A 13,206-nucleotide genomic window follows, 5' to 3' on the forward strand; every position below is an offset into this window, starting at 1 on the left:
AAAATAGAAAGTTGTTCTTATTTTCAGTAACTTTATTAAATTACTTCTTGTTAGATTCTTCTGAGAGACAAAATGGAAAAGAAATGTATTGCATATGTGTTTCAATACGGAAAGTATGCATCCTTTAAGATAAATGAGAGAGGGAGGTGGGACTCTCAGTATTAGAAACCTTCCTGATGTAGGAGATGTTGGGGATAATTGAATGTTTCTAGCTTCTGAATTTATTTATAAAGAATTTTAGCAATGTAAGAAAGCAGTCCTTGGGACAAAAGTGTCCCAAAGGATTCCAAGACCACAGTTCTGTCTCTGCTTCAGTGTCACTGCAGAGTTTCACTCAATGAATGATAATGCCAATGAATTTTATTCAGTACACAGTCACCAAATATGTTTGACACTCTGTACAGAAACAATAGAAACAAAACTGAGTCTAGTGTGCATTTAATGCGGGCTATGTTTAAGATGACTTATCTCATCAGTGAAAGAAGGTCAGAATGGAAAATTCAGGATCATGTCCAGTGATTAAAGAAGGAGTGGTCTCACTGATTTGATGGGATGAGGACTCTGCCAAGATGATCAAGGCTCTCACTATAATGTGAGAACACTTCTGTCATTTGTTGCTCTCATACAGAGCATGGTCATCACTTGCTCACTGAAAAACATTGTAAAAAGAAGTTTATCGACTCTACTATCTACCATTTGAGAATTTAATGCATATTTGTCTCAGTGATAGATATTGAAAAGTCTCATGACTGGTAGAATTATTATAATCCCAAATACAAAGCTCTGATATTCTTAGATTCCATTTGACATTCACAATCTAAAGAAATGTGTCTCACAGTTTAGATTAGCACAATTATTTCATGGGACTCTCATATGGACATTTCAAGGCATTTTTGTATTGGTTGGTTCTGTTTGCCCACTTGAAATGCCATATTCTGAAGGCTTTGAAAAATTTGAATAATCCCTATCCATCTGAAACTAACATGACTACAAGTTTGACTGTTATAGATGACTCTCTATTGACCTATATTACTTAATTACACATTACATTTTTCAATTCTCTATATGCTTTTTCTTACTGTGACCCATTTAGAGGTCTTTTATGTCTGAATCTGACCTATTGTATACCTGTAATACTTACTTCGAGAAGCACTTTTTAAATAGCTAAGCACTTCTTATGAACTTAAGCTACGCCATTCCTAGGGGAAAATAGGCACTGCCCACTTGCCCCAACCAGTTTGACATGGCAGAACTGGTGGTTGTCTCTAAGAGCCATGCTCACTGCTCCATTTCTAGCCACACAGCGTGTTTAAGTTGTCATTAAGCAAGGTGTAGCACTCTCACCAACGCTGTGACCTATTTTAATGCTCCATAGTCAGACCTCCAGAAAGAGTCAGAAGTTGCACTGACCAAAACCAAGAAAGCCTGAATTTCAAAATCGTGGCTTTTCTACTCCCTCTGAATCAGGAAAACCTCTTTTAAAAGAGCCATGCCTCTGCTTGCTTTGAGCAAGCAGAGCCAACTCAAGAAAATGCCACTACCTAACCATGCTTAACTCTGTTCTTTTGTGTCTAGGATTTCTTTTCAAGTTTTCTTAGGTTTTACACACATTTAGTTTATCACATTGGCAGGGCAATTTGTTGGAGGATACCACTTTTCAGAATAAAAAGCAAGTCAGTCTATGTCTACAGCTTTCATGATTTGCTTCTAAATAGCTACAAAGTTCAAGAGAAGGGTAGGGAAATGTTTGAATGAATGGAAACACTAATTGTCACAGTGTATGTTTGCACATGGTTGTGGACATCAGAAGTTGAACCTGAGAGTATCCCTCAGTTGACATCTATCTTATTTGTTGAGAGAGTCTCACACTGAACCTGGAGCTTGGAGGTTCAGGTAGAATGGTGGGATGGCAAATCACAGAGAGTTTTCTGTCACCACCTCCCCAGTTATGGGAATGCAGGATAAACCATCACACCCAGCTTCATAGTGAAGTGCTTAGAATACAACTAAGGTACTCAAATTAGGAGGTAGGTGTATTAATCATGAGCTGTATCATCAGTCTTGAATTTTGTTGCTATATTTTGTGCACATTAATAAAACATTTTAAACTATAAGACAAATATATGCATTATATAATATTTTTTCTATGATAAAATATATTATCAATTATACTTTTAAATCATTTGTTTTCTGTTCAAAACTTAATGCCATGAGGCTGGCCCCTTAAATCACCATAAAACTCTGCCTTTTATGGGATTAGAAAAGTTGGAAAAGAGGAAGGACCTGGGAAGTGATGAGGTTAGGAAATAACCTTATCTGTGTATACAGATGACCTTGAATTTCTCTTCTCTTCACTATGTCCTCTGATTCGTTATAGACAATTTTAAAGAAAAAGGAATACCTAGAAGACACATATGTATAATCTAACACCAGAATAACTGTTCCTGAGTATGAGCCCTGAAATGGTATGGCAAGAATGATGTTTTCCCCTGATTCTGATTGACGATGGGATATTGTCATGTTAGAGTAAAGTAACAACTAACTAAATGTGAAAAGATATTTTACAAATCATTTATAGGATTATCTACAAATAGATTTTTCATACATAATTGAAGGTCCCCACCAGTTCTTAGCTGGATGGAGGATGATCCCAGATAAAGTTGCCTACCAAGTTATTTGATATTTACCAATATTCCTTAATCATTTGCTTTCTGATGTTTTTAAGCCTCAGATATATAGTTTTTTACTAATTTTCTTTATGCTTTCTGTTTAGGATCCATATGTGTGAGGTTTTCCACCCAGCTCCTCCCACATCTTCCAAATATGGGTCCCTACCAACCTTATACTTACTTAAGAAAGGTTAGTGATGCCCATATCTGCATGTATGTAAACCCAAAGACTACAACATAGGGAATATACCAGTGACAATAACCTCAAAATTGACTATATATCTTGTCTTGAAAAATATATTTCCAACTGCTCCTCAATAAAAAGTACAACCAAGGAATTTTTGGCCCCATCTGTACCAGGGTTTTGTCTGACTTGGCTGTATTTGGGATTAAAGAAATCTTGAGTAGAGGACAAGAGGGAAAAAGCACAGGGTAATACAGGGGTTTTCAAAGGAAAAGTTGGGTGTAGTGAGCAAAATGGACTGAGTGGTTAGAAAGCAAAGCATGAGAATTTGGGAAAATAAAAACAAAGCCTTCTGAAAACACAAAATTGATGCAAAAGTTTTGTGTTTGGTTATAAACACTTATTAAATGTTCCCATTATGATAAAAATATAAATATGGAGAAATAAAAGGGACCTAAGAGAAAATGAAGTCAGCCATGTGTTGCCTGGTATTGAGGTGGGAAAGGCAGATTGGGGGATAGAAAGTGATCATAGGGAGAACTTCAGGACATGAACAACTATGTGCTGTAAATACAAATATGTATCCATAGCAATCACTGAGAGGAAGACAGACAGAACAAGGAGTGTAACATTTGAAAAATTCTTTGTGGCATATGACAGCACTTCTCAGTACTGAGTAGATTTCAGAAAAATTTCAATTGATCCTATCAGGATTCACCTCAAGAAGAAACCATGTACAGCAGAGACAGAGGGACAGACAGAGTTAATATCTAGATACACAGCTGTGTGTAGAGCTTTTAAATTTCACGTTGATCCTAAAAAGACATGACAGTGTGGACACATAACATTTTCCATGCATATGGGGAAAAGGGAACTAAAAAGAGTGTAGTGAATTCCTAACAAGGAAAATGTTTAAAGAGAGCTACATTAATGCTTCATTTTCTATAACTCTCACCTGTGTATATGATGTCTTATATATGCTCTGGTTCCTGCCTTCTTCCAGATCCAAATACAGAGTGTGCTATAGCAGGAAGATATGCAAATAAGGCTTCTTTTGCCCATTAAAACAAGCGCTGCCCTGACTCTGCAGCTCTGGCAGAGGAGACCAGCCCTGGATTCACAAGTCCTCCCACTCAGAGGTCAGCACTGAACACAGGCCACATACGATGGACTTAGGGCTCATATTGGTCTTCTCTGTTCTTATTTTAAAAGGTAATTCATAAATATGAGATGCTGTATGTTGTGTGGACATGAAAATTAGAAAAAAAAATATTCTTCTGCATCAGTTTTCTAACCAGAATTCTTTGTGTTTACAGGTGTCCAGTGTGAAGTGCAGTTGTTAGAGTCTGGTGGAGGCTTAGTGCAGCCTGGAAAGTCCCTGAAACTCTCCTGTGCAGCCTCTGGATTCACCTTCAGTGATTATTACATGCACTGGGTCCGCCAGGCTCCAGGGAAGGGGCTGGAGTGGGTCGCATACATTAGTAGTGGTGGCAGTAGCACCAGCTATATCGACGCTGTGAAGGGCCGGTTCACAATCTCCAGAGAAAATGCCAAGAACACTCTGTACCTGGAAATGAGCAGTCTGAAGTCTGAGGACACAGCCATGTATTACTGTGCAAGAGACACAGTGAGTGAATGCTACTGTGAGCTCAGACACAAACCTCTATTTGGGGAACACAGGACCAGCAGGGGGCGCTGAGAGCACTTAGAAATCCAGGTCACAGAAGAGCCTGCTCCGAGAAACATGGAAAAATGGACTTCTCTGTGTCTGCACTGCCTCTCCATATCACACGTAGTGATTTCCTACCCAGGTATAGTGTGTAGTAATCCTTGCATGACCAAATGTTTATTTAAATTTCTTTTTCCTGTTGTGTTTATTTATTAGTGTTTCTCCCTGTTTCCTTTAATCTCTCTGTCTACCTACCTCTGTCTCAGTCTCTCATACTCTCATTCTTTCTCTCTTACTACTCTCTGTACGTGTGTTTGTGTTTACATATGAAACATTTCTCTAGCAATCTGCACCACTTGTTTCGAGACAAATTCTATCTGAGGACCTAGATCTCAATGACTGGATTATCTGATTTTCCAGTGAGTCCCAGTGGTTGTTCAGTTTCTACATTCCCTATATGGTATACCTGGTTTGCTGCCACACACATTTCTTTTCATGTCTTTTTTTTAGTTATGGATTCTGAGTTCTGTGTTTATAACCAGATGAAGGATTCTAGTGTGTCAAAATCTTGATTTTTCACAGCCCCATTATAGTTGCTTTGAAATTTAGGATGTGCTTTTACCTGAAAAAAAATGTAGATTATCAAACTAAGCTAGAGTAATCTTGTCTTTTGACCTGCATCAGTACCTGAAGAAGCCAAAGAAGACTGTAAACTTTAGAAGACTCAGGCAGCTCAGAACTACATGTGAGTCTAGAGGACTTTGTGCTCTCTGTTTGACTCTATGAGCACTACACTACCCACACAGAAGTAAATGCCCCTAATTAAAACAGTGTATTTTTTAAAAGTTCTCATCCAATTCTGTGATTTAGCCCAGTGGTCTAGTTCTTGTGTAGTTTATATGACACTTTGATTCAAATGGTAATTTTTAATAATTATATTTCTCATATTGAATAATAAATACTGTCATTGAAACTCGCAGCACAGACATTAAGGACAACATTGAATAAATGGGACCTCCTGAAACTGAGTAGCTCATGTAAAGCAAAGGACACTGTCACTAGGACAAAAAGGCAACCCACTGACTGGGAGAAGATCTTCACCAACCCTGCAACAGACAAAGGTCTGATCTCCAAAATATATAAAGAACTCAAGAAACTGGACTTTAAAATGCTAATGAACCCAATAAAAAAATGGGGCACTGATCTGAACAGAGAATTCTCAACAGAAGAAATTCAAATGGCCAAAAGACACTTAAGGTCATGCTCAACCTCCTTAGCGATAAGGGAAATGCAAATTAAAACAACTTTGAGATACCATCTTACACCTGTCAGAATGGCTAAAATCAAAAACACCAATGATAGCCTTTGCTGGCGAGGTTGTGGAGAAAGAGGCACACTCATTCATTGCTGGTGGGAATGCAAACTTGTGCAACCACTTTGGAAATCAGTGTGGCGATTTCTCAGGAAATTTGGGATCAACCTACCCCAAGATCCAGTAATACCACTATTGGGAATATACCCAAGAGATGCCCCATCAAATGACAAAAGTATCTGTTCAACCATGTTCATAGCAGCATTGTTTGTAATAGCCAAAACCTGGAAACAACCTAGATGCCCTTCAATGGAGGAATGGATGAAGAAAGTGTGGAATATATACATATTAGAGTACTACTCAGCAGTAAAAAACAATGACTTCTCGAATTTTGCGTGCAAATGGATGGAAATAGAAAACACTATCCTGAGTGAGGTATCCCAGACCCAAAAAGAGGAACGTGGGATGTACTCACTCATAATAGGTTTCTAGCCATAAATAAAAGACATTAAGCATATAATTTGTGATCCTAGAGAAGTTAAATAAGAAAGTGAACCCAAAGAAAATCATATAGTCATCCGCATGGAGAGGGGAAGTAGACAAGATTGCAGGGTAAAAACTGGGAACTTGCGGGTGAGGTGGCATGGGGCAAAGGGGAAATGGGATGAGAAACGTGAGAAGGGGAGGATGGGAGGAGCTCGGGGGATTGGGATGGTTGGGATATAGGAAGGGAGGATACGGGAGCAGCGAAGTATATATCCTATCTAAGGGAGCCATCTTAGGGTTGGCAAGAGACTTGACTCTTGAGGGGTTCGCAGGTGTCCAGGAATATGTCCCCAGCTGGAACCTTGGGCAACTAAGGAGAGGGAACTTGAAATGACCCTATCCTATACTGATGAATATCTTGCATATCACCTTAGAACCTTCATCTGGCAATGGATCGAGGTAGAGACAGAGTCTCAATTTGGAGCAACGGTCTGAGCTCTTAAGGTCCAAATGAGGAGCAGAAGGAGGGAGAACATGAGCAAGGAAATCAGGACCACGAGGGATGCACCCACCCACTGTGACAGTGGAACTGATTTATTGGGAGCCCACCAAGGCCAGCTGGTCTAGGACTGAATAAGCATGGGTTGATTCTGGACTCTCTGAGCATGGCGGACAATGAAGGCAGATGAGAAGCCAAGGAGAATGGCACTAGGTTTCGATCCTAATACATGAACTGGCTTTGTGGGAGCTTAGCCTGTTTAGATGCTCACCTTCCTGGACGTAGATAGAAGACCTTCGTCTTCCCGCAGGGCAGAGAATTTGGACTGCTCTTCAGTATCGAGAGGGAGGGGGAATGGTGTGGGGGGAGGAGAAGAGGAGTGGGGATAGGGGGAGGGGAGTGGGGGGAGGGTCAATATTTGGGAGGAGGGGAGGGAAATGGGAAACGGGAGCAGGTGGAAATTTTAATTAAAAAAGAATAAAAAGAAATAAAAAGAAATAAAATAAAATAAAAAAAATAAAATAAAATCTCAAAAAAAGAAACCTCACTACTCCCTGTTAAAAATTATAAGATTGTATTTGTCATCCAAGAGAACAGTTTAATTTTTCTTTCCAAGGAACTCTCCTTTCTCTCACTTCTCTAAGTTCCGAGTAAGGAGGTTAACAGATAGCTCTAGGAACCCAGAGTTGAGAGGTGATATTCTCATGATCACACATTATTCTGCCCTCCATGCTCTGATTGGGATGCTTTACCTTGACCTGGGCATGTGGGCAGAAGAGGTAGCATAAAGCTAACATTTCTAACAACCACAGAAATGGATATTAAACTCAAAAGAATTGGTTGCCTGTAACCAATGATATGAGTGCCATTTACCCAAGGAAAGAATGACACCAAGTGTTATGGGAATGGAGGAAAGGGATTCCTGTGCCGTGGAAATGGATAGTGGTTCTATTAAATTCTGGGGGCCCCACAGAAAATTACACAAGATGCTGCGACCCTGTAATCCTGCTTCCAGATGAGCAGACAAAAGAAGCAGAGTTGGTGCAGTAAATAAGGAAAGGAGGGAGGAGAGAAGAGAAGAGAAGAGGAGAGGAGAGGAGAGGAGAGGAGAGGAGAGGAGAGGAGAAAGAAGAGAAGAGAAGAGAAGAGAAGAGAAGAGGAGAGGAGAGGAGAGGAGAGGAGAGGAGAGGAGAGGAGAGGAGAGGAGAGGAGAGGAGAGGAGAGGAGAGGAGAGGAGAGAAGAGGACATGAGAGTAGGAGAGGCCAGAAGGGTCAAAGAAGTGAGAGAAAGAGGGAAGAGGGTAGTAGGGTAAATCAATGTAGTCACAGTACATTATAAATGAGTGTAGTGATTTGTTTTTTAGCAGAATGAATGACATAGGTGGGAATAGAAAATTTTCAAATAGCATAGGATGTTAATATACAGATACCCATCTGCTCTTGTAAGTGTGATTGTGGAAAGAATTGTCTCTATTGTTGTAAACCTGTCTGTTTGTATATGTCTGTGTGTTTGAGTGCTGGCTTCAGTGATGCATACTTTCATCTATCATCTATCATCTATAGATAGTTTACGTTATAGAGGTTCCCACAATATCATCAGACCACAAAAACCTGCTCTGAGGTCAGGTGAGCAGTGAGGCTAGGATTCTTGGTTTGACTTCAGGCTCAGGGCCTCTCTTACCATGAGCAAGTCCCTGAAGACCTACCAGTTCCCATTCTTCTTTAAGAAGACTCTCCCAGTGATTCTCAAAGCACCAGCAGTGGAGAACACAACTTAACAGGCCCTGTCTACCTCTTTACTGTCTGTGGCAGACATTGTTACTAATATGTGCAGTCTGCTCTTATTTTTAACTTTTCATTCAATTCTGTGGTGTTGATCATGAGTAGTGAGATTCCACCATATGCTGTGGTTCAACTGCACAGTAGTCTTGAAAAGGTCATGGAGTCCAGACTCAGAATAGGAGTCACCAGCTGAGGGTGACGTTTCCCTCTGCTTCTTGTCCTCTTCCTTCTGTTTTCTTCATTTGGTTTGATTTATCCTCTCTACCCCAACATTCTCAAGACCATGCTCAGAAGATCGATCCTCTACAAAATCAGTTTTAATTGCTGGGCATCAAGGAAGAATAATTTGTGGTTCCTGATGTTTATTTAATAGTGCAAAAATGCAGTCATCAAAAATTATTTTCTATAGTAAAATGTTATGTTTTAAAAGATTGAGCTTGGCTTGTAGCTCTATGCTAGGGTGCTCTCTGACCATGTGAAATGTCTTAAATTTAAGAATCAAACTCACTAAAAATAAGAATTAAGCATCTAGACAAATATCATTTCTCACTTTCAGAGACTTAAATGAGCCACTCTCATGGCTGGAAAAGGAATGGAAGTGCCCAGAATAGGAAGGGCAGTTGTGAAGTTGTGGAGAAGGAACAAGTCTACAGTAGTTAATCTCTTGACTTCCTTAGCAAGTAGTTCATCCAAGGTCTGCAACTTCCATGACACAGTTCTAAATAACTATAAACCATGAATCCCATGCATGATAAGGACAATGTTTGGATGGCTTGAAAAACTAACTGTCTAGACTGTGTGTGCATTATGTATGGTTTGCACATGTGTCTGAAGGCTAGAGTTGAGATTAAGTGTGTTTATTGGTTCATTTCTATCTTATTTTTGAGACAGGATCTCACAGTGAACCTGAAGCACAAATGTGCAGATGGATTCCTGGGATGACAAGTTTAGAGAACCTCCAGTTGCAATACTCTTTAGTGCTAGGAATATAGGATAAACCATCACATCCAGCTTCTAAGCTAAGTGTTGTGAATCAAGCTAAGATACTAATACTATATCTCAGGCATCTTACCACTGAGCCAACTCTTGAGCCCTGAATATTATTACTATACATTGATTAAAGAACTGTAATATGTAAAAGCAAATATGTATATTGTAAAATAATTTTTAAAAAAGAAAATCTATTGCCAATTATGTATTTTAAACAATTGACTGTCTATTTGAAAATGAATGACTTGAGTCCAATCCCTTATATATCCTCATAAATAACCCTTAAAATTGACCATTATGGAATTCTGGAAATGGTAAAATGGGTAGGATCTGCAAAAGAAGAAAGAATGTAAATAATTATCAGAATATATTGTATTGAAGGTTTTTCAAGGAAACAAATTCTTTAATTATTGACAACAGTGCATTTGATGGTAGGGCATGGCAAAATATAGTCTTAAATCATTTAATAGAGAGACAGAAGCAAGAAAATCTCTCATAGCTTTGTCTATATGGAAAGTCCCCACCATCTAGATGACCCTGTCAAAAAAAGAAAAAGTCATACCTTCAGTCAGTGAATGTGAGAGTGTTTCTGACTGTGGGTGTGTATATTGGGTATGGGACTGTATCTGGAAGTGGGAATCTCATTCTCTTTGTGTGTCTCTGTCTGTGTGTGTTGGAATATGTGGCTGTATCTGGAAGGGATATTATGTGTGTGGCTGAAGTTGTAGAGAGTTGAAAATGACTGATGAAACATTTAAGAATAAGGATTCACCTCTCAAATAGAAGATAATAGTAAACAATGTGTGACTTTTTACCATCAACTCATTCCCTTTGCAAATGACTTTTGCTTAGTTACTTCCTTCTGGACAGATTCACAGAAACCCAGATATTTAAGAGAGTACAGAATACAGATGCAAACTATCTTTGCAACAGACAATATAAAAATATGTGAATAATAAGTTGACCTATACCAAGTTCCCAAATGTAGTATCAGAAATGTGTCTTTAGTTCTCTATTATTACTTCCATGATTTTTGTAACCACAATGACAATATCAGACAAACCCAAGATGAGAAATTTTAAACATGTCTAAAAAAAATACTTCTAACTTCCTGAATGTAAAGAATAAGGAGAACACACCACTCATAGTGTTGTTCCCCATCAGTATTTGCAAGGATGACTGTCTCACTTACATTAACTTCTAGCTCCCCCACTGCCACTCACAATAAATATATTGTGCACAAAAAATAAAAGGACATAAAATGTAGGATTCTAATAAAGGAAGTGGTGGATGTTTATTGGGCTCTGACAGGGCAGGTTGGTTACAGCTCTTCATTTATTTTCCCTCATTATTTACATTACTAAGACAGGGGACAAAGCCCGTCAGTCCCTTGTCCTCTATAGTTATCCTCACCACAAGGCAAGCAGTTCCCACAGTTCAAGTATACCCTGCTTCCATGTCTTGTCATCACATAGGTTTCTCTGTCTTTTTATTGCTTCAGATTACATAACTCTCAAGCCTGGTTGGATGCTACTTCTTTTCATGAGGTGTTATTAACTGCTGGTATTGTCTTCAATTTCTTTCTTCAAAGATTTAAAGTTCTTGTCAAATAGATCTTTCACTTCCTTGGTTAGAGTTACCCCAAGATATTTTATGCTATTTGTGGCTATCGTGAAAGGTGATACTTCTCTGATTTCCCTCTCTGCTTCTTTATCCTTTGTGTATAGGAGGACTACTGTTTTTTTAGAGTTGATCTTGTATCCTGCCACATTACTAACTGTGTTTATCAGCTGTAGGATTTCTTTGGTAGAGTTTTTGGGGTCACTTATGTACCCTATCATATCATCTGCAAATAACGAAAGTTTGACTTCTTCCTTTCCAATTCAAATCCCCTTGATCTCCTTATGTTGTCTTATTGCTATTGCTAGAACTTCAAGTACTGTATTGAAGAGGTATGGAGAGGGTGGACAGCCTTGTCTTGCTCCTAATTTTAGTGAGATGGCTTTGAGTTTCTCTCCACTTAATTTAATGCTAGCTGTCGGTTTGCTGTATATTGCTTTTATTATATTTAGGAATGAACCTTGTATCCCTAGTCTCTCCAAGACCTTTATCATAAAGGGGTGTTGAGTTTTGTGAAATGCTTTTTCAGCATCTAATGAAATGATTATATGTTTTTTTTCCTTCAGTTTATTTATATGATGGATTACATTGATAGATTTTTGTATGTTGAACCAGCCCTGCCTAGCTGGGATGAAGCCTACTTGATCATAATGGATAATGTTTTGGATATGTTCTTGGATTTGGTTTGCCAGTATTTTATTGAGAATTTTTACATCGATGTTCATGATTAAGTTTGGTCTGAAATTCTCTTTCTTGGTTAAGTCTTTGTGTGGTTTTGGTATCAGGGTAACTGTATCTTCATAAAAGGAGTTTGGCAATGGCTCTTCTGTTTCTATTTTGTGAAACACATTAAGGAGTATAGGTATTAGCTCTTCTTAGAAGTTCTAGTAGAATTCTGCATTGAAACAATTTGATCCAGGGCTTTTTTGGTAGGGAGGTTTCTGATGACAGCTTCCAATTCCTCACAACTTACAGGTCTATTTAAACTGTTCACCTGGTCTTGATTTAATTTTAATATATGGTACTTATCTAAAAAATTGTCCATTTCTTTCACATTTTCCAATTTTGTGGCATACAGGCTTTTGTAGTAAGATCTATTGATTCTCTGAATTTCCTCTGTGTTTGTGGTTATGTCCCCCTTTTCATTTCTGATCTTGTTAATTTGCATGTTCTCTCTCTGCCATTTGATTAGTTTGGACAGGGGTTTGTCAATTCATTTATTCATTTTGTCTACCTTTTTGTTTGTGATCTCCATCTCCTTATGGCAGTTTTTTACCTCCTGTTTAAGGTCCTCAATTATTTTTATTAAGTTCTGTTTAAGGTCGTTTTCTTCTATTTCTTCTGGAGTAGGGTGTTCAATTCTTCTTGTTTGGGGATCCCTTGATTCTGGTGATGTCATGTTGCCTTTCAGGTTGTTGGAGGAATTCTTGCATTGGCGTCTGCCCATCTCTTCCTTCAAATGGAGTCAGGAGAGTGTTGGTGTCTTGGTCCAGTCTTTGCTGAGACTCTCTGGTTGGATCTCCTCAGTGCAGGAGCAGGAACTGTTCCTGTCCATCCGGATGGAACTCCTCAGCACTGAAACAGTGATGCCTGGTAGCCCAAGGACACCACGGACAAAAGGACAAACTTAGGGTCAGGGCGGGGTAGAGTAGAACACAGAAGTCCTTGCAGCACAAGCTGAGGGTACCTGCGCTCCCTTGTGGGAACCTTCAAGCCTTCCTGGCAGGGAGACACTCACCCCTCTGGGTGGATGTCCTTAGTGCAGGTGCAGGAAACTGTTCCTGAGCCAAGGACCTTGCAGACAATAGGGCAGGCTTGAGGAGGCAGGGTCGTGTGTAACAAAGAAACCCCTGCAGCAAGAGCTGGGGGAAGGGGGCTGTGCTCTTGCCCGGGATAGCACACACTCAGCTGTCCGGATGGAACTCCTCAACACTGAAACAGGGATGTCTTGTAGCCTAAGGACACCACAGTCAAAAGAGCGAATGTAGGGGCAGG

At 39.3% G+C, this 13,206-nt stretch overlaps 1 gene segment (V, D, J or C); it reads left to right on the forward strand.

Moving 5' to 3' along the window:
• Window positions 1-4,019: 4,019 nt before the first annotated feature.
• LOC130882303 (Ig heavy chain V region 6.96-like) lies at window positions 4,020-12,403 on the forward strand. The segment is given in 3 exon segments: window positions 4,020-4,065; window positions 4,170-4,473; window positions 12,364-12,403. Coding segments are annotated over 3 exon segments (390 nt in total).
• The last annotated feature ends 803 nt before the right edge of the window (window positions 12,404-13,206 follow it).

This window comes from Chionomys nivalis, chromosome 10, assembly GCF_950005125.1.
Source record: "Chionomys nivalis chromosome 10, mChiNiv1.1, whole genome shotgun sequence".
Classification (NCBI taxonomy): domain Eukaryota; kingdom Metazoa; phylum Chordata; class Mammalia; order Rodentia; family Cricetidae; genus Chionomys; species Chionomys nivalis.